This window comes from Oncorhynchus gorbuscha, linkage group LG17 (genome assembly GCF_021184085.1).
Source record: "Oncorhynchus gorbuscha isolate QuinsamMale2020 ecotype Even-year linkage group LG17, OgorEven_v1.0, whole genome shotgun sequence".
NCBI lineage: Eukaryota > Metazoa > Chordata > Actinopteri > Salmoniformes > Salmonidae > Oncorhynchus > Oncorhynchus gorbuscha.
This window is the reverse complement of record NC_060189.1, coordinates 31,359,923-31,385,975: the sequence shown is the minus strand read 5'-3', so window position 1 is coordinate 31,385,975 and position 26,053 is coordinate 31,359,923. Positions and strand designations below refer to the sequence as shown.

The following is a 26,053-nucleotide window of genomic DNA, read 5'->3' as shown; positions in this document are numbered from 1 at the left end:
TCATGTTGAAATCATTGTGATATGTGATTGTTTTACCTAAGTTGAATACACTGATTGTTTTACTTGCAGTGATTGTGGATCGCATTCTTCAAAGACCTCTGCAGATATGGCAAAACAAGTGTGAGCACAAGAATGACCTCTCACCTCCCTCTGAAGCTGCTCTTTGCTCCTCCCAAGATGTGCAGTCTCCCTCTCCAGCTCCTCACAGCGCTCCCCCCTCTCCCTCAGTGTCTCCAGCTCCTTAGTCGAATGCTTGCCCTGGGCCTCTAGCCGGGCCAGCTTGGACCCGGTGTCCGTGATGGTCTGGTGGAGGACGCGGTTCTCAGTCTCCACCTCCCTGACCCGAGCCTCACTGTTGGCTTGGGCACGCTGACGTAGGGAGCTCACCGCCTGGCTCAGGTGCTCCTTCTCCTGCTCCAGCTCAGTGATCTGGAGAACACAAAGACAGTCAGGTGGGACAACAGTGACATTAGCGGGACCAGATGACATACACAATCAGTGGTGCATTTAGCATGCGCAAGGTTAGAAGTAGTGTGTACCTGTCTGTCCTTGTCTTCCTGCAGTGTCTCCAGAGCCTTATCCAGTTTCTGCTTGTCTTTGAGTAGATCTTCCCCGAGACCCTCCATGTCCTGGGTTGTCTGCTTCTCCTGGTCCAGCAGGGTCTGCAGATGCTCCAGCTAGGGAAGGAATGGATGACGGATGACAATCATGATAGAAAGCACAAACAAATTCATCAAGCCAGAGCAAAGAGGTCATAGCAATGAGGTCAAAGCAATTGTCTGTAGAGATCCGAGACAGGATTGTTTCGAGGCACAGATCTGGGGAAGGGTACCAAAATCTATCTATTGAAGATGCCCAAGAACACAGTCAACTCCATTTTCAAACGGAAGAAGTTTGGAACCACCAAGGCTCTTCCTAGAGCTGGCCGGCCGGCCAAAATGAGCTATCGTGGGAGAAGGGCCTTGGTCTGAGACCAAGAACCCAATAGTCACTATGACAGAGCTCCAGAGTTCTCTGTGGAGATGGAAGAACCTTCCAGAAGGACAACCATCTCTTCAGCACCTCACAATCAGGCCTTAATGGTAGTAAAAGGCACATGACAGGCCGCTTGGAGTTCGCCAAATGGCACCTAAAGGACACTCAGACCATGAAACAAGATTCTCTGGTCTGATGAAACCAAGATTGAACTCTTTGGCCTGAATGCCAAGTGTCACACGTCTGGAGGAAACCTGGCACCATCCCTATGGTGAAGCATGATGGTGGTAGCATCATGTTGTGGGGATGTTTTTCAGCGACAGGGACTGGGAGACCAGTCAGGACTGAGGGAAAGATGAACAGAGAAAAGTACAGAGAAATCCTTGATGAAAACATGCTCCAGAGCGCTCAGAACCTCAGACTGTGGCGGATGTTCACCTTCCAACAGGACAATGACCCTAAGCACACAGCCAAGACAACGCAGGAGTGGCTTCGGGACAAGTCTCAATGTCCTTGAGTGGCCCAGCCAGAGCCTGGACTTGAACCCTTGAATCTAACATCTACGGAGAGACCTGAAAATAGCTGTGCAGCAACGATCCCCATCCAACCTGACAGAGATTGAGAGGATCTGCAGAGAAGAATGGGAGAAACTCTCCAAATACAGGTGTTCCAAGCTTGTAGGGTCATACCAAGAAGACTCGAGGCTGTAATATCTGCCAAATAAGCTTCAACAAAGTACTGAGTAAAAGGATCTGAATACGTATTGGGTGTAGATTGATGAGGGGGGAAAAACAATTGAATCCATTTTAGAAAATAAGACCAACGTGACAGTGACAACACATGGAGAAAGTCAAGGGGTCCGAATACTTTCCCGAATGCACTGTACATTAAAAACATCCACACCGGTGCTGGGCCAATGCCAAATAATCGAGAAATATTGCATTAATCCGGTACATGCTGCTCTGCTCCCACCCGCATGCTTTAACGGCACCACAAAACATACTGCAATGCATACTGCAGACCAACTTTATAGGAAATGTGGGACCAGCATATAGTATCCCACAACACACAGACTATCAATCTATAAAAGAATGTGGGACCCGCATACAGTACCTTCTGCATGCTTCTTTTCTGTATTCAAGGTGTGTGGCCCCCATCTCTGAGCATCAGAGTGGCTGAACGTGCATGTACGCAAGTCTGTCTCTAGTATGTGTGTGTCTTTGCGCGATCAGTGTGTGTCTGTACAGTACCTTCTTGCAGAGGCCCTGGTTCTCACTCTCCAGCTCCAAGGTATGTAGCTGGCCCTCCTCTAGACTTAGGGAAGCCTCTCTGAGCTCCTGTATGGTGGTCTGCAGAACCTGGTTCTCTTTCTCCAGCTTCAGCAGACGGCTCGACGTAGACTCGTTCAGCTCAAACACAAACGACTTGCGCGCTGCACAAGAGGGGGTGTCGATTAATCCAATGCATTTGTGTACTGTACAGTATGACATTGGGATCATATGCATGTCTATTTATTTAGAATAATGTGTGGAAGTGATTGAGGGAGCAGCTTTGGTTGCTTGCATTATGGATATTTTTTCGTTTTGACTGAATCGGTGTGGGAAGTTTGAGTCAGCCACATTTATAGCACACTGTAGATTTCTATATTATAAGTATTGTGTGTAGATTTACAGAATACATACAGTCGTGCACAAATTTGTTGGTACTCTCACAGCTCATTGAAATAATGCTTCATTCGTCCTGAAAGAAGTGATGAAATTAAAAGCTATTTTATCATGTATACTTGCATGCCTTCGGTATGTCATAGAATAAAGCAAAGAAGCTGTGAAAAGATTCATTTATTGCTTATTCTACAAAGATATTCTAAAATGTCCTGGACACATGTTGGTACCCCCTAGAAAAGATAATAAATCATTGGATTATAGTGATATTTCAACCTAATTTGTTTAATTAGTATCACACGTCTCCAATCTTGTAATCAGTCATTCAGCCTATTTAAATAGAGTAAAGTAGTCCCTGAGCTGTTTGGTATCATTGTGTGCACCACACTGAACATGACTATCTACTAGCAGCTTGATGTTGCTGTGACAACAGTTGCAAATATTATTAAGAAGTTTAAGGTCCGTGGAACTGTAGCCAACCTCCCTGGGTGCGGCCGCAAGAGGAACATCGACCCCAGATTGAACAGAAGGAGAGTGCAAATGGTTGAAAAAGAACCAAGGATAACTGCCAAAGAGATACAAGCTGAACTCCAAGATGAAGGTACGTCAGTTTCAGATCGCACCATCTGTCGCGTTTTGAGCGAAAACAGGCTCCATGGGAGAAGACCCAAGAGGACTCCACTTTTGAAAGAAAAACATAAAAGCCAGAAAGGAATTTGCTAAAATGCACATTGACAAGCCACAATCCTTCTGGGAGTATGCCTTTTGGACAGATGAGTCAAAACTGGAGCTTTTTGGCAAGTCACATCAGCTCTCTGTTCACAGATGAAAAAATGAAACTTTAAGAAAAGAACACCATACCGACAGTGAAATATGGAGGCTCGGTTCTGTTTTGGGGCTGCTTTGCTGCGCCTGACACCGGGTGCCTTGAATCTGTGTAGGGCACAATGAAATCAAGACTATCAAGGCATTCTGGAGCAAAATGTTCTGCCCGGTGTCAGAAATCTCGGTCTCAATCGCAGGTCATGGGTCCTCCAACAGGATAATGACCCAAAACACACAGCTAAAAGCACCCAATGACGGATAAGAACAAAACATAGAAGGCCACTTCAGAATTGTCCTATGAGTCCTAATCGGAATCCTATCGAACATCTATGGAAAGAGATGAAACTTGCAGTCTGGAGAAGGCACCCACCAAACCGGAGACAGCTGGAGCAGTTCTCTCAGGAAGTGTGGGCCAAGCTACCTGTTAACAGGTGCAGAAGTCTCGTTGAGAACTACAGAAAACATTTGATTGCCTCTAAAAGTTGTGCTACAAAATATTAGGTTACGGGTCCCATAATTTTGTCCATGCCATTTTCATTTTTCTTATTCACAATATTATGTTGAATAAAAATCTAAAGCAAAGACTGATTTCTATTAAATATGGAATAAACAATGGTGGATGCCAATTGCTTGTCAGTTTCAAGTTATTTCAGAGAAAAGTGTGCATTCTTCGTTTTTTGTGGAGGGGTACCAACAAATATGAGCACATCTATGTGTTGACAGTTAGAGGACCAGGCACAGTGATACATGTGGGGCCGAGGGAAACAGCTGAGCCAGCTGCTGAGTTACTATATTACCTTTCTGACAATACAGAGTTAAATATTAACTTCAACACAGAGACCAAAATATAACCCCTCACACACACCACTGCAAAAACATGTCGTGTAAATCTACAGTGATGTTCAACCTCTAATAAAAGAACTGAAATTATGATACAATTCAAATTGTCTAATTCAAGTATCAAATGCATAGTGTCTGAACTTGATTTTTACTTTAGGTTGCGCCACAAGCTCTGGCAGGATTCACTGAGAATCTTCAGCAATCTTCAGATTTTCAGCATTTTCCAACCAAAATCTCCATCAGCCACTAATCAAAGATGATTTATACATGTTGGCTGTCAGCAGAACAATATATGTGCCATTTAGCAGACCCTACAGTGACTACATGCGTGCAGACATGTTACGTATGGGTGGCCCCGGAAAACAAACCTATGAACTGAACTTTACAGGCCCACTACTCAAAGTGATGCAGCTGGGGAAAAACCTACATGTTCAGTGTGTGTGTGAGAGAGTGAGAGAGTGAGAGAGAGTGAGATAGAGAGAGAATGTGCATGTGTGTGCGCCTTTACTGTCGCTGTTGTCATTGTTCTTAGAAAGCTGCTCCAGCTCCCAGCCAAGGTGGGTAGACTCGTTCATGCTCTGTTTCTGAGAGATCTCCAGCAGCATGTTCTCCTCTATCAACTCCTCCAGGCGCTTCTTATCTGTGACCCGGTCCTGAGGGACAGCAGGGTGAGTCAGACACACACCAACATATACACAGTTAACAGAGCATTCGGAAAGTATTCAGACCCCTTGATTTTTTTCCACATTTTGTTACGTTACAGCATTATTCTAAAACGGATTCAATTAATTTGTTCCCCTCATCAATCTACACACAATGCCCCATAATAACAAAGATAAAACAGGTTTATAAATGGTATCACATTTATTTGCTATGAGACTCAAAATGTAGCTCATGTGCATCCTGTTTCCATTGGTCATCCTTGAGATGTTTCCACAACTTGATTATAGTCCACCTGTGGTAAATTCAATTGATTGGACATGATTTGGAAAGGCACACACTTGTCTATATAAGGTCCCACCGTTGACATTGTATGTAAGAGCAAAAACCAAGCAATGAGGTCAAAGGAATGTCTGTAGAGCTGCGAGGCAGGATAGTGTCGAGGCACAGATCTGGGGAAGGGTACCAAAAAATGTCTTGCAGCATTGAATGTCCCCAAGAACATATTGGCCTCCATCATTCTTAAATGGAAGAAGTTTGGAACCACCAAGACTATTCCCAGAGCTGGCCGTCCAACCAAACGGAGCAATCGTGGGAGAAGGGCCTTGGTCAGGGAGGTGACCAACAACCATATGGTCACTCAGAGAGCTCCAGAGTTCCTCTGTGGAGCTAGAAGAACCTTCCAGAAGGACAACTGTCTCTGCAGCACTCCACCAATCAGGCCTTTATTGTAGAGTGGCCAGACGAAAGCTTATCCTCAATAAAATGCACATGACAGCCCGAATGGAGTTTGCCAAAAGGATTCTCTGGTCTGATGAAACCAAGACTGATATCTTTGGCCTGAATGCCAAGCGTCATGTCTGGAAGAAACCTGATGCTTGATGAAAACCTGCTCCAGAGATCTCAAGACCTCAGACTGGGGCGAAGGTTCACCTTCCAACAGGACAATGACCTTAAGCACACAGCCAAGACAATGCAGGAGAGGCTTGGGACAACTCTGAATATCCTTGAGTGGCCCAGCCAGAGCCTGGACTTGAACTGGAGAGACCTGAAAACAGCTGTGCAACAACACTTCCCATCCAACCAGACAGAGCTTGAGAGGATCTGCAGAGAAAAATGGGAGAAACTCCAAATATATTTTCAGAAATTTCTAAAAACTGTTTTTGCTTTGCCATTATTGGGCATTGTGTGTAGATTGAGGGAATTTAAAAAAAAAAATAAAGGCTAACATAAAATGTGGAAAAGGTTAAGGGGTCTGAATACTTTCCGGATGCACTGTATACACAAACACTGCATTGACATAACATACACTGACATATAGCACACACAGATGGACAGGCAAACAGACAGATGGACCAATCCCTACTGCATTTCTTACCATCTCCATGTCATGGAGTTTGGAGCGCAGCTGCAGGTTCTCCTTCTCTAACTCATGTAGTTTGTCACAGCGCCCCCTGGCTGCCCCCAGCTGCTCTTCCAGCATGGCTTTGGTATCAATCAGAGTCACGTTGTCCTCTCTCAGCTCCTGGAAATACACACACAGAAGAAACAGACAAACTGTCAGATGGAAACAAAGTAGCGTTAACCGCATTTAGTCGACTGTTTGGTCAATAGGCTGTTGGTTGAACAAGATTTTTTTCGTTTTTAGTTTAATATCTACTTTTTTTAAAAAAAATCCTTAATGGCACACGAGACACCTGTCTGATTCACGGCCATCTCAGTGGACTAATCCATTGAGGTCGCGGAGATGCCACGGTCCAAGAAAAAGGGGTGTGTGGCTAAGATGCAAAAGGCACATCTCTCCAGAATGCGCTCTCTCCTGCAAATTCATGGTATCATAACTTGTGTCAATTGTTTGCCCTTTGATTGTTAGTGTCTATCAATTCCCCATTACTTATATCACCATGGACATGTTTGCAATGCTCACAACACCTGTGAGAAACAAGTTTTGGTTTATTTCATTCCATTTACGAGTTTTGCCAATTTATTAAATCGCCTCTTCTTTGGAGCCCTCCTGTCAACGTTGAGTAAGTACGCACACCTGATTACGCATAGAATTAGGCATATAAAGCATTTTTTCTTCACCTAAAACAGCAAGTAAACAAAGTATTTTTATTATCCAATGAGAATGAGTTCCTCAAACTATTTGAAACATTTTCCAGCTCTCTCCCAATTGATAACCACTCGGCATGAATGGGAAAGATGTAATGCTCAGATCCAGTGAAAACATAACACCCAATTACTTCTTATTCCTTGCACAAATAGCCTACAGCTGTCTGTCCCGAGCTCACTTGCGCAGGAAACTGAGGGCCCAGAATATTTGATACAATGTTTGCTAGCGTGAGTGTCGGGCCGGACACAGTCGATAGTTGATACAAGTTCATTGCAGACAGGCCATGATAGTCAATGTGATTTATATACATTTTTATTGGGATATTTTCTACCTGCTTTTAGATTTGTATAATTTTAATTTTGATATAATTCAAATTAAACACATGACAATGATTGAGACTATTATAAATTAAATGAAACCGTTACACAAAAATGTGCATACGAAAATCATAACTGGCAAGCAGATCGGTAGAAATGGTAAGAGTAAATTGGTACTCCAAATTGAAAAGGTTGCCGACCGCTAACATACCCTATTACCAGTATCATTATTGAAGATTATTGATAAAAACATCCTAAAGATTGATTCTATACTTCGTTTGACATGTTTCTACGAACTGTAATATGACTGTCGCCTGGCCTTGCCCGCGCCTCGTGAGTTTGGATTGTGTACGCGAACAAAAAGGAGGTATTTGGACATAAATTATGGACTTTATCGAACAAAAACATTTATTGTGGAACTGGGATTCCTGGGAGTGCATTCTGATGAAGATCAAAGTGAATATTTATAATGCTATTTCTTACTTCTGTTGACTCCACAACATCGCGGATATCTGTATGCTTGTTTTGTTGTTGTCTGAGCGCTGTACTCAGATTATTGCATGGTGTGCTTTTTCTGTAAAGTTATTTTGAAATCTGACACAGCGGTTGCATTAAGGAGAAGCGTATGTATAATTCCATGCATAACAGGTATCTTTTATCAATGTTTATTATGAGTATTTATGTAAATTGATGTGGCTCTCTGCAAAAATCACAGGATGTTTTGGAACTACTGAACATAACACGCAAATGTAAACAGATTTTTGGATATAAATATGACTTTATCGAACAAAACATACATGTATTGTGTAACATGAAGCCCTTTGAGTGTCATCTGATGAAGATCAAAGGTTAGTGATTTATTTTATCTCCATTTCTGCTTTTTGTGGCTGTGTTTTTCTGTGACAAGGTACTGACCTAAATCATTTGGTGTGCTTTCGTCAAAGCCTTTTTGAAATCGGACACTGTGGCTGGATTTACATTACATTACATTTACATTTAAGTCATTTAGCAGACACTCTTATCCAGAGCGACTTACAACAAGTGTATCTTTAAAATGGTGTAAAATACTTTGTATGTTTGAGGAATTTTAATTATGGAATTTCTGTCGGTTTTAATTTGGCGCCCTGCAATTTCACTGGCTGTTGTTGAGGTGGGACGCTACCGTCCCACATTTCCCAGAGAGGTTAATGGCAGAATTTGCAAAGGCCAGCAGCAGTGGGAGGAAGAGAGTCAGGAACAGTTGTTTTCTTCCAGTTAGGCCATCTTTATCTCTGGCTCCCTCAAGTAATTTGTGTGTCTTAATAATTTAACCAAACAGCATGCTTAAAGCATCAGACAAGTTCAGTAGATATAGTTGATTTTATTAAAAACACATAGGGTGTGTCTATATATGGAAAATACATGTTTACAATTTTTGACCAATTGATTGGTTGGAGATTTTAGGGACAGCCCTAAAACAGAGGGACATATACAGCGTGTTGAAGGGGATTGGCCTGAGACGCTGTGCAGGTTTTCTAATCATGATCACATAATGAGTAGTTATTTGGGAATCAAGGTGATGTGTAATTCCGTTCAGTCGGACTGCAATGTAGCAAATATATCCATAGATGTTTAAATCTCAGTAAGGAGACAGTGAAATATAAATGAGGCATAGATGGAGACAATAGGAAATAGTGATTCAAAGGCCTGCCACTAACAGCTGTGGAGCTCCCTTCCTGGACAAACTCAATTCTGCTGATCAGGAGGTGCCATTGTTCCCCTGTGACAGAGACAGCAGGGGTTCTAGTCAATGAAGTGGAACTGATTTGACCCAGAGACATGAAAGACGTGCTGCTAAGGATTATGGGTCTTAATATGCACAACCAATATTAATTTGTCTTGACAGATGAGACAGGCTATACATGCGGATGTGTGTTGATAATGAGAAGAATAAATGCTGTCCCTACCTCACTTTCAAACAAAGGTGCGTGAACAGTGGAGCAAACAAAGGTATTTTCCTTTTACATGTGTTGTCAATGTACAGTATTGTATTTTATTCTAGCTTTCATGAAATTGATGTTGGCGAGTTTAAATCAATTAAATTCAATGCTCAGTGTCTCTCACCTCGACTCGTGTCTTGTAGAAGTGGACGTCGTGTAGCCTCTCCTTGCAGCGTGACAGCTCTGTGTCCAGTCTGTCCACCTTGGCTGCCTTCTCCCTCAGAGCATCCACCTCATCCCTGTAGGCACGCACCGACCGTGCCTCCGCCAGCACCTGCATGTTCTGCACAGGGCATAAAAGCACACTATGGATCTGGTCTGGAGGTTATAATTGCAGAAATTGTATACTGCCTCTGTTTGGTTGTTACAAAGTAAAGGCACATGAATTATACAACAAACTAGATGGACTGGAGGTTACGGCAAAATAACAGATCTTTCCATTTCAGAATTTCCTAGTCTCATATGAATATCCAAAAATTGTAATGGCTTTGAGAATGTGACATCAGCTAAAATGTTCACTACTGTGAAACTTCTGAAGATGGAATTTCAAAAGTTTTCTAACATGTCATTTGTGGTCAAGATTTGGAGGAAACTGAGAAACAGGGAGAGAAAGGGGGGGTCTAAATGTAAGAGGAAATCCACACCTCTTGCTTGAGTTTCTGCATCTCCAGGTCTAGCCTCTCCACCTCATGTTTGGTATCCATCAGATGCTCAGTCTTCTCCTCCCTGGGAGAGGGACAGCACACATTAGGTTGGCAAATACATTTATTCAGACATATATACATTTTTGTAATCATGTTAAGTGTAGTTTATTTAGAGTCAATATATTTTCTGAGGGCTTGCAGTGTTTCTGAAGTTAACATCTTTGGGAATATTTGTCTTAATAAAATGTACTAAATGCTAAAATGTTACCCCCGACTCTAACCTCTCCCCTATTCTGACTCACAGTTCCTGCCGTGAGCGTCTCAGTTTGGCTTTAGTGTCGGCCAGCTCCACAGCCAGGTGCTGCCGGTCCTCTTTGGACAGCAGTGAGACGGGTCCGTCCAGGCCCAACACATTCCTCTCAGGACAGGGGTAACCCATGTGATTGGAGGGCTGCTGGGACTGGAGGTAGTCCTTCTCCTGGGTCAGCTCCACGATCACCTGGAGGATGTTGGAAAATAATTCTGTCAGTCTATTGACTGTGTATAGAAAGGGCACAAATCATGTCTGAATGACAGTACATTTATTGTGGGTAATAACAGTCGATTTGGACGCGTTTCAGACTTGTTCCGTCTTAGATGCCAACCTCTGCACATTCATCTCGTTCATCTATGAGTTTGCGGAGGTGCAACGCCATGTTACGCGACAGGGGGTTGAGCTCCTCAGGGGGCATGTCTGGCAGCTCCAGCCACTGCATGTCCAACACATTCTCCTGGTTATGGGTCACCTGAAGGGGTAGACAGACAATATAACACATGTAAACAGGAATGCCATAAGGTCTACATTGAAACCCAATACATGTGTAGTAACAGTGCCCCCTCCCTTGTATTTCTGTGTCTGTGAAGCAAAAAATAACAATATTGTCAAAAGAAATATATTACTGTAGGCCTGGGAATGTGACTTTAATGTGTCTATGTGAAGATGCAAAGTAGATGTGATAAAATATTCTCAATAATCAATAATCAAATCGACAGGCACGCATGAACATGATCGCCTAAATGTCAATGGAAATGCCATACTGTGAAAAGTGTAGGCCTAGGAGTAAAACCTGAATATGTCTTTACATCATTAGATTTATTTGACAGGGACAGTGCACATCAATCAAGGTTTCTGTAAATGTGCCAGATTTAGCCAGATGCGTACCTGAAGATAACATGAGAAGAAAAATTCACTACAAAAAAAGGGCTGATGCGCATGAACATGTGTTTGCTTTGACGCGAACACCTGCACTACTCACCTCTTGAATGTGGGAGACGATGGCTGCCTGCTTCTCGATGTCGAGCAGTTTGATCTTCTCAATGATCTCTTCTTTCCTCTCACACTGCAGAGGAAGTAACAATGGCAGGCATTTCTATTAGATACCTATAGGTCGCGACTATAAACTAAAATCAGGTTCTCACATTCGCTATTGACCACAAAGGAATGGGTGTTTGAATGGTCATAAATATGAATAAGCCATTTGAAAAGAATGTTCTAAATCTTATAGGAATACGGTTAAGGGTAATGTGGAGGACTTGAGGAAGCACAGACTTGAGTAATTACCATTCAAAGGGGAGAAAACAATTAAAAGGTATTACATCTATGCATGACGTTGACATTTTTTTTCGGAAAAATAACTGAGGAAAAGTCAACAACTATTCAACACTTCATCTCTATCCTGCTTTTTCCCCAGGAACAAGAAAAACCAGGGCAGTGTAACAAAGAGAGAAAAAAAAAGAGTGGGAGAGGCCAGGTGATTGGAGGGAATGAAAACAATAGTGTACAGAACTGAAGCTAGAGAGATCGAGCCAAGGGAATGGAACAGTACAGCCTCTGGTATAGGTACAGGTGGGTGGGCCCTGCACTATTTAACCCTTTATCTCTATGAGCCTCTTACATGCTCTGGTATACTGGTGCTACATTGGACATGTTGACTTCAAAAGAGAAATTAATCTCAAAACTTTTGAGGGACATTTTGAATTAATTTCTAAAATGCTGATAAGATAACAGGCCGTTGCACTAATGTTTAATGTTATCTGTTTCAGTTAATACAGGGATGCGTTCTAACATGTAAAGTTATGCCAATGCAGCTTTACTTCCTGGTGTGATCAGGTGCAAGGTGGGGCACCAGGTAGACTAGCAGTTAGAGCGCTGGGCCAACCGAAATGTAGCTGGTTCAAATACCTGAGTCAACAACGTGAAAAGAAATATAGGCCTGATGGGGCACTATACCATGGCTGACCCTGTAAAACAGCACATTTCACATCCGGTATATGTGACAAAACGTATACATTTATACACATTCAGTACCAGTGAAAAGTTTGGACACCAGCTCATTCCAGGGTTTCTTTATTTTGACTATTTTCTACATCGTAGAATAATAGTGAAGAAATCAGAACTATGAAATAACACATGGAATCATGTAGTAACCAAAAAAAAGTGTTCAGAAAATCAAAATATATTTGAAATTCTTCAAAGTAGCCACCCTTTGCACACTCTTGGCATCCTCTCAACCAGCTTCATGGGGTAGTTACCTGGAATGCATTTCAATTAACAGGTGTGCAGTGTTAAATGTTCAATTGTGGATTTTCTTTCTTAATGTGTTTGAGACAATCAGTTGTGTTGTGACAAGATAGGGGTAGTATACAGAAGATAGCTCTATTTGTTCAAAAGACCAAGTCCATATTATGGCAAGAACAGTTCAAAAAAGCAAAGAGAAACAACAGTCCATCATTACTTTAAGACATTAAGGGTCAGTCAATCTGGAACATTTCAAGAACTTTGACAGTTTCTTCAAGTGCATTTGCAAAAATCATCAAGCGCTATTATCAAACTGGCTCCCATGAGGACCACCACAGGAAAGAAAAGACCCAGAGTTACCTCTGCTGCAGAGGATAACTTCATTAGAGTTACCAGCCTCAGAAATTGTAGCCCAAATAAATGCATCAGAGTTCAAGTAACAGACAATTCAACATCAACTGTTCAGATGAGACTGCATGATTCAGGCCTTCATGGTCGAATTGCTGCAAAGAAAACACTAAAAAGGACACCAATAAGAAGACTTGCTTGAGCCAAGAAACACATTAGACCGGTGGAAATATGTCCTTTGGTCTGAAGCATGGAGGAAGTGGTGTAATGGTTCTTTGCTGTTGACACAGATTTATTTAGAATTCAAGGCACACTTAACCAGCATGGCTACCACAGCATTCTGCAGATATACGCCATCCCATCTGGTTTGCGCTTAGTGGGACTATAATTTATTTTCCAACAGAACAATGACCCAAAACACATCTCCAAGTTATTTAAGGGCAATTAGACCAAAAAGGAGAGTGAGGAGTGCTGCATCAGATGACCTGGCCACAAACCCCCGACCTCAACCCAAATGAGATGGTTTGGGATTAGTTAGACCGCAGAGTGAAGGAAAATCAGCCAACAAGTGCTCAGCATATGTGAGAATTCCTTCAAGACCATTAGAAAAGCATTCCTCATGAAGCTGGTTGAGAGAATACCAAGAGTGTGCAAAGCTGTTATCGTGGCAAAGGGTGGCTACTTTGAAAAATCTCAAATATATTTTGATTTGTTTAACACTTTTTTTGGTTACAACAATGATTCCATGTGTAGATTTGATATCTTCACTATTATTCTACAATGTAGAAAATAGTACAAATAAAGAAAAACCCTTGAATGAGTAGTTGTGTCCAAACTTTTGACTGGTACTGAACACACACAATATGTATAAAGTTTGCCAAAGCCGATAGTTTACAGTATAATAACAGGATGACTGACTGCTTCTACACTGACTCAGTCTTCAATTGGGAATCCAATTCTAAAGTAGGCCTACCTGATTGGCTCAATTAAAAGGGTTTGTTAATGTTTTGTAATTTTAACTTTATTCATTCAGATTATCATTGAGATCAAATCAATTTTGCAATAAAGAAAATCTGTTTAAAATCTGTTTAATATGTTAGAAATGGCTATGTTACCTGTACAGCACAGCCTAGGATCAACAGCAGCAGTCTCTTCACCTCCTCCATGCCCTTGCCTGTTGAAGATGAAAGATGAAGATATAACTGATTAAAACACCCTTTCCTTATAGCCAATTGATTTTGAGCTCAGATTCGATTTTGGTTTACATCCCACAACTCTGCAGGGCAGTCACTATCTGACACTCTAATCATTTTAAATCTAACCCTTTCCCTAACCTTAGTGGCACCCCAGTCTAATTTAACACTATGATGGAGCCGGAGGAGATGGCTGGCGTTTTACGATCCCCTCACCAAGTGCTATTGTGTGTGTTTTTTCACGTTATTTGTAACTTATTTTGTACAATATCATATGACCGAAAATAGCTTCTAGATAACAAGACAGCGATTACTCAACCCGTACTGGAGGAATACTTTTTCTTTAGCGAGTCGGGCGGAAAGGATTTACTTCAGATGCACCACAAGGCCCCTCATCCCAGTCATTTGCAGGAGAAAGAGACATCGAAGGCGAAGGTCTGGGTGCCTTGTAAGGATCCGACGGCAAGTGGGGTAATCTCACTTTACCATAGGTCCCATTTTTATTACATTTTGTTTACCTTCATTTAACTAGGCAAGTCCGTTAAGAACAAATCCTTATTTTCAATGACGGCCTTGTTCAGGGGCAGAACGACAGATTTTTACCTTGTTGGCTTGGGGATTCGATCTTGCAGCATTTCGGTTTCTAGTCCAACACTCTAACCACTAGGCTACCTGCCGCCCCAACATACAACGCCCTATTAGCCAACGGCAAATAAAATAGGCTTACTACGATCACGTATATCCTACCAACGGGACATGAAAAACTAACATCTTATGTGTCACCAATTCGTGGCTGAACGACAACATGAATAACATATAGCTGGGGGGGTTTAAGCTTTCTTGGCAAGATAGAACAGCGGCCTTTGGTAAGACCAGGGTTGGCGGTCTATGAATATTTGTAAACAGCTGGTGCATGAAATCTAAGGAAGTCTCAATGTTTTGTATCTCATGATACGCTGTAGACCACACTATTAAAGAGCATTTTCATCTATATTCTTCGTAGCTGTCTATTTACTACCACAAACCGATGCTGGCACTAAGACAGCACTCAATTAGCGGTATAAGGCCATAAGCAAGAAAACTCACCCAGGAGGCGGCACTCCTAGTGGCCAGTGACTAACGCCGGGAAACTTAAATCAGTTTTACCGAATTTCTACCAGCACTTTACATGTGCAACCAGAGGAAGAATTGAATTATTTATTTATTTTTGTAAAAATAAACTCTAGACCACCTTTACTCCACAGACTCATGCAAAGCTCTCCCTCGCCCTCCATTTGGCAAATCTGACCACAGTTATATCCTCCCGATTCCTGCTTACAAGCAAAAACTAAAGCAAGAAGCACCAGTGACTCGGTCAATAAGAAAGTGGTCAGATGAAGCAGATGCTAAGCTTACAGAACTGTTTTGCTAGCACAGACTGGAAAATGTTCCGGGATTCTTCTAATGGCATTGAGAAGTACACCACATCAGTCACTGACTTCATCAATAAGGGCAAAGATGATGTCACCGTACGTACAAACCCCAACCAGATGGATTACCAGGACGTGTGCTCCGAGCATGCGCTGACCAACTGGCAAATGTCTTCACTGACATTTTCAACCTGTCGGAGTCTGTAATACCAACATGTTTCTTGTGCGACCAAGGAGGCCTACAAACTTGACTCAGTTACACCAGCTCTGTCAGGAGGAATGGTCCAAAATTCACCCAACCTCGTGGGAAGCTTGTGGAAGGCTACCCAAAACATTTGACTCAAGTTAAACAATTTAAAGGCAATCCTACCAAATACTAATTGAGTGTATGTAAACTTCTGACCCAGGATTAAATGTCAGCATTTTGAAAAACTGAGTTTAAATTTGGATAAGGTGTATGTAAACTTCCGACTTCAACTGTAATTTTCCTTACACCGTAGGTTTATATACTTTGACGTGAAGCGGTCAAATTTGCACTGTCTTCAATATTTAATCCTACAAAATGTCCATTAACTCAGTGTTGTGGCCTCGATGCCATATTGTTTCTGGGCTAAAAGTACATTTGGCCACCTCTGTGCTCACAGAGTTTTGTTTGAAGTCTGTTGTTTACGAGAAACGGTCATGTCCATTTGGTGAGGAAATGTCCATTTGCCATATACAGCCAGTGGAATTTTCCAGAAGGGCAGAATTATTTTTTATTAGAATTTGTTATTGCTGAAACCAATTGTCCAGGAAACACATTTTCTTTTTTACTTCCCGGAACACCGGGCCCAGGGGGACGACCTGAGGAGTTCAGCCTATTTTAATAACACTTGCAGACGTCCAGTAAGGGACCGTCCATTTGCAATATGAAGGTCCTCATCAATCATAAGGGAAATGACAAGCGTCATCCCAATAAATGTCAACCTGCCAGGCAGGCAGCAAATCCCAAGTGAGAGTTTTGTGGACCTCTCCCATCCCCCCAGTTCTTACACCAGTGGGCTGGAAGATCTCTCCCATCACTGATGGTTAGGAGCCATCAGTTAGTGGGTCAATCATTAAAATCTGCCACAGCTCAGGATTAGGTTTGGGTGTTTTTGTGGATCTAGCAAGCCCTTCCTTTTTAAAAGACTCATATGATTGTTTAAAAAAAACTATTTACCATGTTGTTTTGTGCAGGGTTTGTCTGGGATCAGCTGTGTGTGTGTGTGTGTGTGTGTGTGTCCTTGGGCCTGGAAGGGACTTCAAAAAAGCTTGATCAACACTCTGGGGAAAGGGCAACACTGTTGCCATGGAGACCCTGTCTGCAACCCAGCTCTGCCCTTATTCCATTGAGACCAACTAAAAAGACAAAAGAGGTAGACAGGGCAGGCAGTGGTGTAACCCTGAGAGAAGCTTTTCACTGTTTCTAATCTACACTTAACATAGCTTTTCCGTGACTTCCTAACTTCCTGAGGCCATTCCATACAAAGATAGTCCACACAAGTCCATCAATCCACACAATAATATTAACACATACCCCATTAAGCAATATTGAGATTCAGTTCACATACCAAGGCTGGCTTACAGCTAAAGCCTCCCAACAACTCCACCACTCAATGTTAGATCACTATTGTCCTTGATTACTAAACACATTTTCATACGGAACCAATCAAGAGGCCTAGATCTAGATAACTTTGACCCGGCAGGAAGAAAAAAGAAAAAAAACAAGCCACATGGGTCCTGATAAGTTATTTGTGTGTCTGACAGACAGTTGCAGGAACCAACATGCAAAACAAGCGTGCGAGCGGCATGGTAGTGGCCCAGCCCATGAAAGGCCTAGCCACCGGGAGGAGAAGGAACAACAATGTCTGGCGGTGAAGCTGAACACTTCAAACATGACGTCATTATCCTGAAGATACTCTACTCTCACGCCAGCCGTTACAAAAGCCATAGAAATAACTGGTCTGGTGTTCCTTTTATTCAGTCATGCATACAGTAGCGCACTGCAAGTACATGCATGAACTACATTCCGTATGTGTGTGAACTACATACAGTATGTGTGAACTTGCATTATGGAGTCATCTAGCTAGGTAGAGTTTCAAAAAAGTCATAAGGGACAGAGACGGCATGAACCACACTAGCTAGATTTAAACTCTCATGACAGTAGTGTACCCCATATACGGTTCTGGGTTCAGGGATTAAAATTAGATGAACAAAAACAACTCTTCCTTCTCATAAAAGATGAGTTGGTCCCATCAAGGCTCAATATACCATAGTAGCCTTAGGTGAACTATCCCCAGCAATACCTGTATCCTGCAGACAGCAGGCCTCTGACCTTTCCACACCACTATATAAGGTCTGACTGTCTCCATAGCCACATCAGGTCTATCCTGGAGAGGTTGTCGACACCAGACCGGAGAGACCACACACTCAGCACTCTCCATGGCCTGATTAGCCTCCTACAGATAGAAGGGCTCCAACGGACTTTTCCTGCCTTTCCCACTTCCTGACTGACCCCAGTAAAAGGCCACAACATGTGCATCCTTTCCACCCCAACACGCCCTCATACAGTACAGTATCTGGACCGAGATTACAAGGGAATACTTAAAAGGCATTTGTAAGCACTTATTGTGAGTGTGAACAAGAGATGGGGACCCCTACCTTACCTATTGCACTAGCCAGCTGGCCAACTGGATTTAGAGGCATAGCTACCTGAGGATTGTTGTGAGTTTGTGAACAAGAGAATGAGCACTACAGTACCTGAGAGGGGGTCCTTCGCGATGGTCAGCACATTAGGCAGAGTCATCAGGATGAGCTGCTGGAGACAGTCCTGAAAACACAGAGGAGAACATACCGGATTAAGTAAGAGCAGGACCAGAGGAAGGAAAACATTGCAGCAGAAGTCCTGTATTGACTTGTAACGCAGTGCAGGGGTTAACTAGGCTAACTAATAAAGCCACAGACTCCAGCTAGAACAGAACAGGAAGCTTCCACCGGCATGAATTTGAAGGGTGAAGTCGCTAACAGAGCTTGAACAGGGACCCACAGCAAGGTGCGAAAGGGAAACGTATTAAACACAGACAGGAAATATTGATGGAAAGAAGGACCATTTTCAGTTTGTAGAGAACACGTTTTGGGGAGGAGGGGAGTTCATACAGTAACCAATGCAGTGCCTAGCTGTAACAATCTCCTAGTGAGAAAGAATATGGGCAGGGTTGTAATAACATACAAAAAAAATATTTTAAAATTCTTATTTTTTTTAAATCACAGAACGTTACACGTTAGGAATCAGGAAGGAACACAATCGCATACATACATGTGCTTGCAAATACGTACTGTTTGTTCTCTCGTTTGTCACATGGGTAACAAACGAAATGCTCAATGTCGGTCTGTGTGAGAATGGACCAGAAGAACAATGGACACCTTGGTAACAAGCTATAACACATCACACAGACACAGTAAACCAGACCCAACACGTCCAAATGACCTTAGCTCCTCGTTCAAACACACACCTACATAGAAAACATTACACCCACACAACTTGACACTGGTAGGTCACCTGTAATGGTTATAGCTGTAAACCCCAGGCACGTGCTTCAAACAACTCATTGTAGTAAAGTGAACAACTTGACTCGTTGGGAGAATTTAACTGAAATCTGCTTGAATTAAAACAGTCTTCAGGTAATACTGCAGGATATGTAAAAAGGGAAAACTGAAAGATTAGGGTCAGGTTAGCCTCAATGTGAGAGAGAGAGCGAGAGAAAAAGAGTGAGAGCGATAGCAAGAGAGCATTGGCACTGAAGTTACTATGACATCTTTACTCCTTTTCCTTCCCATAGAGGTTTCACTGGACTCTGGAGGCATTAGATTAGACCGGCCTGGGGGAGAATCAAAGGGCCTGCCACCACTACAAGGGAGGGGCCTTCTGTATAGAGGGGCTGGATGGTGGTGGTGTGGGGTAATGACCACTTTGACTCTCCCTCCCTTACATTGCAGCAGACCCTTGGCAGAGGCCCCAGCCTAGCTACAGCTCTATTGTCAGGTAAAAACCGTTGGTCATTCTATTTGTTACCCATGTCATCCTGAGAAACCTCGAACACAAAAAACACCCCCCACTTCTCTGTTTCAAATGCACTGAACTAGAAAGTCAGAGCACAAGATCGGTTAAGAAACAGCAGAACAGAGCAGAGTCTAACTGCCTGCTAGGCTCCTCATCTTACACTAGCAGCAGCTCAGTGAAAATGTCACCAGGTGTTGCCTGTCCTTAGTTCCCTTGGTAGTCCATAAATTCCATGGCGCAAATACATAACATAGATCCAGACATGAAACAATTGTTCCATTCCTTGATCAGCCAGATTTTTACATTATTTTAAAATAAAGTTATGCTCGGCATGGCTTTGAGTTGCTGTGGTAGTTTGTTCCACTCAACCTTGCCAGTATATAAAAAAAGGTGATCTTACCAGATAGCCAGACTAGCGGTTTAAAATGCTTGACCTTCGATGAGTACGAGGAGGGAGTTAAGTACAGTTTCCACCAGCTTGTTTTGGCTGGTCTGTAGCTTATTTTTTAGCTGTTTAGGGATGCTGGCGAACCATGATGTTCAGTATCACTTTGATTATGCGTGCACTAGCACACCTGCCAGAGTCTTTAGGATGTCACCATCAAGATATTTTGAGGTTCGAGATAGAATGCCAGTGTCACCAGTCAAGTACACATTCAATTCACACCCAAGGTAGCTGACAGAGGTAGCTGACCGAGGCTTTTTGTGTAACCACCGAGTTGCCCACGCGGACACTAAAACCAGGTGACCTTCAAGCTTTTCCCTGGATTCTGTTTTTTCCAATATGCAGAGAAAGATTTTCTGAAAGTCATTTACTGATATTGGATAACTCTGCACTAAGGATCTTTTCCACTGAGGGTTTGTTCTTATGGGATACCAGTAGAGCAGAGTCATCTGCATACAAAATCAATTACGAGAGCAGACTGATTTCATATCGTTAACGTGTGTATCTTCATGCTCCTTGACCTTAATCCTGCATTCAACACCAATTCGAGCCCAAAATTCTTTTGGGGGGGATTGGAAACCACATTTGATTTACACAGACAAGTTCAGATCTGATCTGTCAGAAATATATCAGTTAGTCTCTGTGGATGATTCGGTGTTCCTCAAGGTTCCCTTCTAAGACCACTACTGTTCTCCATCTTACCGCTTGGTAATGTCATTCGGAAACACAACGTCAACATTCACTGCTATGCAGATGACACACAAGCAGTGCATTTCGATCAAACATGGTGAAGCCCCAAAATTGCCTACCCTGTGTTCCAGACATAAGGAAGTGGATGGCAGCAAATGTTTAAAAGTAAAACTTAAACAAAACAGTGACGCTAGTTCTAGGTCCCGAGAAACAAAGACCTGCTGTCAGACCTGACAATGAATCTCAATGGTTGTACAGTCATCTCTAATAAAACTGAAGGACTTGGGCATTACTCTGGACCCTGATTTCCCTTTTGACAAACTAAAAATATTTAAATCTTTAACATTTCAAAAATCTAACTTTTTTTTTCAAAGCTAATCCATTATTTTGTGACATCAAGATTAGATAACTCAAACTTCAGCTAGTGCTCAATATGGCTGCTAGAATCTTGACTAGAACCCCAAAATGTTATATTACTCCAGCGCTAGCCACTACACTGGCTTCCTGTTAACAAGGCTAGGGCTGATTGAGGTTTTACTGCTAAAGTATAAATTAAGGACTTGCTCCTACCCATCTCACCAATTTGGTTCTGCAGTATATAGCTAAACGTACGTTACAGTCACAAGACACAGGCCTCGTTATTGTTCCTAGAATTTCTAAGCAAACAGCTGGAGGCAGAGATTTTGACTAGAGGTACATTTTTATGGAATGGTCTGCCGATCCACGTGAGAGACGCAGACTCAGTCTCAACCTTTAAGTCTTTACTGAAGACATCTCTTCAGTAGGTCCGATGTTTTGAGTGTAGTCTGGCCCAGGGGTGTGAAGGTGAATGACAAGGCACTGGAGTGACAAACCACCTTTGCCGTCTCTGCCTGGCCAGCTCCCCTCTCCCTACTGAGATTCTCTGCCTCTGACCCCATTACGGGGGCTCAGACATTGGCCTGCCTTTCCTGTCCTCAGGCTCATGTAGTGGGGGAGATCTACGTGGGCTATACTCAACCTCATCTCAGGGTAGTAAGTTAGTGGTCTGTTGATATCCCTTTAGTGGTGTGGAGAAAGTTATTTGGCAAAGTGTTTGCGTTTTTATCTTGCCTGGTTGGCCCTGTCCGGGGCTAACATTGGACAGGGCCACAGTGTTCCCCGATCTCCCGTCTCAGTCTCCAGTATCTATGCTGCAATAGTCTATATGCCGCAATAGTCTATATGCCGGGGGGCTAGAATCAGGTCTGTCATATCTGGTGCAATTCTCATGTCTTGTCTGTCCTATGTAATCTTAGGTACTCTCCCATCTCTCACTTTCCCTCTCCCCCCTCCCGGAGGATCTGAGCCCTAGGACCATGCCTCAGAACAACATAGCCTGATGACTCCTGGCTGTTCCTGTCCCCAGTCCACCTGGTTGTGCTGCTGATCCACTTTCTGCTGTTTTGCCTGCAGCTATGGAACCCTAACCTGTTCATCAGTCGTGCTACTTTCTCGTGCTACTGATCCAGTTTCTGGTGTTTTGCCTGCGGCTATGGAACACTAACCTGTTCACAGGTCGTGCCATATTGTCCAGGACCTGCTGTTCTGACCCCCTGACTTGCACACGCTCTCTCGCGCCTCCCCTAACAAAGTATGTTAAGTGGGAGTGGGACTTTCTAAACCCGGACCAAGACAAAGAATATTACTCTTGCTCTATTAGACAGCACACTCAAAATAGACACATCTATAGTTGCCCTTGTTGGTGTTTCTGCCCTTCTTGTGGATAGGGATCACTCTAGCATGTTTCGTAACTGTGGGAACTCTACCTTGCTCAATAAAGATATCGATTAAATAACACTTTACTACCTCTTATTAACAGATGCTTGGGTTTGGGGGCAACATTAGTAAATAAGCATGGTGCATCTGGACTGGAGCCTCTTATGGCCATAAAAACACAAGACTGTCTGACTAGAGGGCCCCATATGGCTGTTATTCTGTTACACCTCATCAATATTCAAACACAGGCTTACGTTCTATCCGTCACACACCCTCAGGCCTTTTTAGAAAACCTCAATTGAATGGCTACTTAAAATAGATCAATTTAGGGAAGCAACACCATTAAACAATGTCCCATTACAAGATTAGTATAATATGGCTAGCACTGGGGGTTTGAAGAGGTGTTACAGTGTGTTACAGGCTCAAGCCATCATGTTTCAGCAGGCAGGTGATCATCGAGAGGAACCTGAGGGAGAACGGCAGCTCTGAGACCGGCTGCCTACCGGTTTACCCTCTGGAGCATGGGCCAGTGAGAACACTAACAGTAGCTGCAGGTGTTGGCTATGATGCATAGCTAAATAGAGTTCCCTAGCCATCTCTGTCTGCGCCCCAAATGGCACCATATTCCCTTTATAGTGCACTACTTTTGACGAGGCTCTGGTCAAATGTAGCACACTATAAAGAGAATAGGGTCATTTAGAAAGCATATTCTCTTTGCCTGGTCAACTCCTGCTGTCAGCTAGTCCAAGTCATCTCAATCAGCATAAGAGAAACCAAACCAGTGTAAATTAAACATGACAACAGCCAGGCAGATGGTGCCTTCAAGACTAACTAGACCTTATTGATGGAGATATTTGCCTGGTTTTTCCAGTACTGGGTCATAATCATTAGGCACAAATAAAATAAAAAGTGTATAACTGAAATGACAAAAAGGGAGAGAGGGACTACCTGGACTTATATTTTCAGGTTAACCGTTTAAAAAGGTGATGGAGATGCTATGGTAGGCCCAACTGAACACAACACAGTGTTCACACTGAGCTGGTTTATCAGCCATGTTAGTGGAAAACAGGCTGGGACACACTAACAAAAAGAGGTCTGGTTTACATTATTGATAAGTGCAGATCGATTTCAGCCTGCGGGAACAGGTGAGGTCATGTTCAGGTACTGGAGTCAAATCTCTCCTCTCCTACCCTCTCTCCATTACCCACCCAACAATGATAACTCCTTCAGTACAATAACAAAAATAGTTTTTGGCTGACCTCATCCCTTCGTGTGCGCAGGTGTGTATTGTGCAATAGGTAGACGTGTCCCTTGACAACAGTCCTCTCCTCCACTGTAAAATCTACCTTTGTTTAAACAGGGAAGTGGGGAAGAGAAAGAAAAGGACTTCATGATCATCATCTACAGCTCAGTAACATTAGGGAACAATCATTGGGAGGAATGGCTTTGAAGATGTGTTGGGAGGGTCAAAAAAAGATCAACGGCCAGAAATATTGGGTAAAAAAAAAAAAAAAAATCATATATTAAAATAAAAATCAATGCCTGGGCCCCATTTCCTGTTCCTCTGTTGCTATGCAGAACAATACAGAGCGCTGCAATCTAGGATATCCATAGGCCATGTGTTTTTGTTTGTTTTTCTGGACCTTTGGCTTGATGGTGCTTCTATACTTGCATTGCTTGCTGTTTAGGGTTTTAGGCTGTGTTTCTGTACAGCACTTTGAGATATCAGCTGATGTAAGAAGGGCTTTATACATAAATGAGATGGTTCATTGGAGACCGATTAGCCTGTTCACATAAAACTGATGAAGGAGCTGTAAACCAAGTGTTTCAAATTCTACATGTACGTCATTAGGAGTGAGAAGAGTCAGCAAGTGAAAGCAAGCACAAGTGAAAGGTTGAGACAAAAGCAGAGAGGAGAGCTTCAGCCTCCTCTCCTCCACCCCAACCAACCAAGATCAAGGAGACAGCAGAGGCAGGCTAGGTAGCTCCGCACCAGTGCTGGGCTCGACACAGTAACGTCAGTCAGAATGTTCCCCCAGGCCTCGCTCTCTCCTAATCACAAAGACTCTCCCCTCAGCACAGACAGCCCACGAGAACAGCAGGACTACTGCATCCATCCACTTTGCCAGGGCTGCTTCAAAGCACCACATACAGTTGAAGTTGGAAGTTTACATACACCTTAGCCGAATACATTTTAACTCAGTTTCACAATTCCTGACATTAAATCCTAGTAAACATTCCCTGTCTTAGGATCACCACTATTTTAAGAATGTGAAATGTCAGAATAATAGTAGAGTGACTTATTTCAGCTTTTATTTATTTCATCACATTCCCAGTGGGTCAGAAGTTTACATACAGTCAATTAGTATTTGGTAGTATTGCCTTTACAATTGTTTAACTTGGTCCAAATGTTTAGGGTAGCTTCCCACAAGAAGTTGGGTGAATTTTGGCCAATTCCTCCTGACAGAGCTGGTGTAACTGAGTCAGGTTTGTAGGCCTCCTTGCTCACACACGATTTTCAGTTCTGCCAGCACATTTTCTATAGGATTGAGGTCAGGGCTTTGTGATGGCCACTCCAATCCCTTGACTTTGTTGTCCTTCAGCCATTTTACCACAACGTTGGTAGTATGCTTGGGGGCATTGTCCATTTGGAAGAACAATTTACGAACAAGCTTTAGCTTCCTGGCGGATGTCTTGAGATGTTGCTTCAATATATCCACATCATTTTCCTACCTCATGACACCATCTATTTTGGGAAGTACACCAGTCCCTCCTGCAGCAAAGCACCCCCACAACATGATGCTGCCACCCCCGTGCTTCACGCTTAGGATGGTGTTCTTCAGCTTGCAAGCATCCCCATTTTTCCTCCAAATATAACAATGGTAACTATGGCCAAACAGTTCTATTTTTGTTTTAATCAGACCAGACGACATTTCTCCAAAAAGTATGATCTTTGTCCCCATGTGCAGTTGCAAACCGTAGGCTGGCTTTTTTTTGTTTATGGTGGTTTTGGAGCAGTGGCTTCTTCCTTGCTGAGCGGCCTTTCAGGTTATGTCGATATAGGACTCTTTTTATTGTGGATATAGATACTTTTGTATCCATTTCCTCCAGCATCGTCACATGGTCCTTTGTTGCGGTTCTGGGATTGATTTGCACTTTTCGCACCAAAGTACATCTCTAGGAGAGAGAACGCATCTCCTTCCTGAGCAGAATGACGGCTAAGTGGTACCATGGTGTTTATACTTACGTACTAATGTTTGTACAGATGAACATGGTACCGTCAGGCGCTTGGAAATTGCTCCCAAGGATGAACCAGACTTGTAGAGGTCTACAATTTTTTTTTCCTGAGGTCTTGGCTGATGTCTTTTGATTTTCCCATGATGTCAAACAAAGAGGCACAGAGCTTGAAGGTAGGCCTTGAAATACATTCACAGGTACACCTCCAGTTGACATTTAGGTATAGCACTTAAAATAAAGAAATTCCCTTCCCCCATTCTATTCCAATGTACTGTATTTTAGTTGTACTCCGTAAACAATGTATTGTATTTGTACACTAAACAATGGGAGGTATAGACAGAG

General features: G+C 42.8%; 1 protein-coding gene across 1 annotated transcript in view; it reads right to left on the bottom strand.

Moving 5' to 3' along the window:
• The window catches only part of LOC124001408 (protein Daple-like), a 76,834-nt gene that overhangs the window by 27,526 nt on the left and 23,255 nt on the right, over positions 1-26,053 (bottom strand). Inside the window, exons 4-15 of the mRNA XM_046308149.1 lie at positions 18,303-18,372; positions 14,035-14,093; positions 11,310-11,393; positions 10,659-10,799; positions 10,317-10,513; positions 10,015-10,096; positions 9,495-9,653; positions 6,340-6,486; positions 4,810-4,954; positions 2,226-2,407; positions 540-677; positions 145-429 (exon numbers count right to left, since the gene is read on the bottom strand). Of these exons, the coding sequence (XP_046164105.1) occupies positions 145-429; positions 540-677; positions 2,226-2,407; positions 4,810-4,954; positions 6,340-6,486; positions 9,495-9,653; positions 10,015-10,096; positions 10,317-10,513; positions 10,659-10,799; positions 11,310-11,393; positions 14,035-14,093; positions 18,303-18,372 (1,689 nt within the window). The remainder of the gene's footprint in view (positions 1-144; positions 430-539; positions 678-2,225; positions 2,408-4,809; positions 4,955-6,339; positions 6,487-9,494; positions 9,654-10,014; positions 10,097-10,316; positions 10,514-10,658; positions 10,800-11,309; positions 11,394-14,034; positions 14,094-18,302; positions 18,373-26,053) is intronic.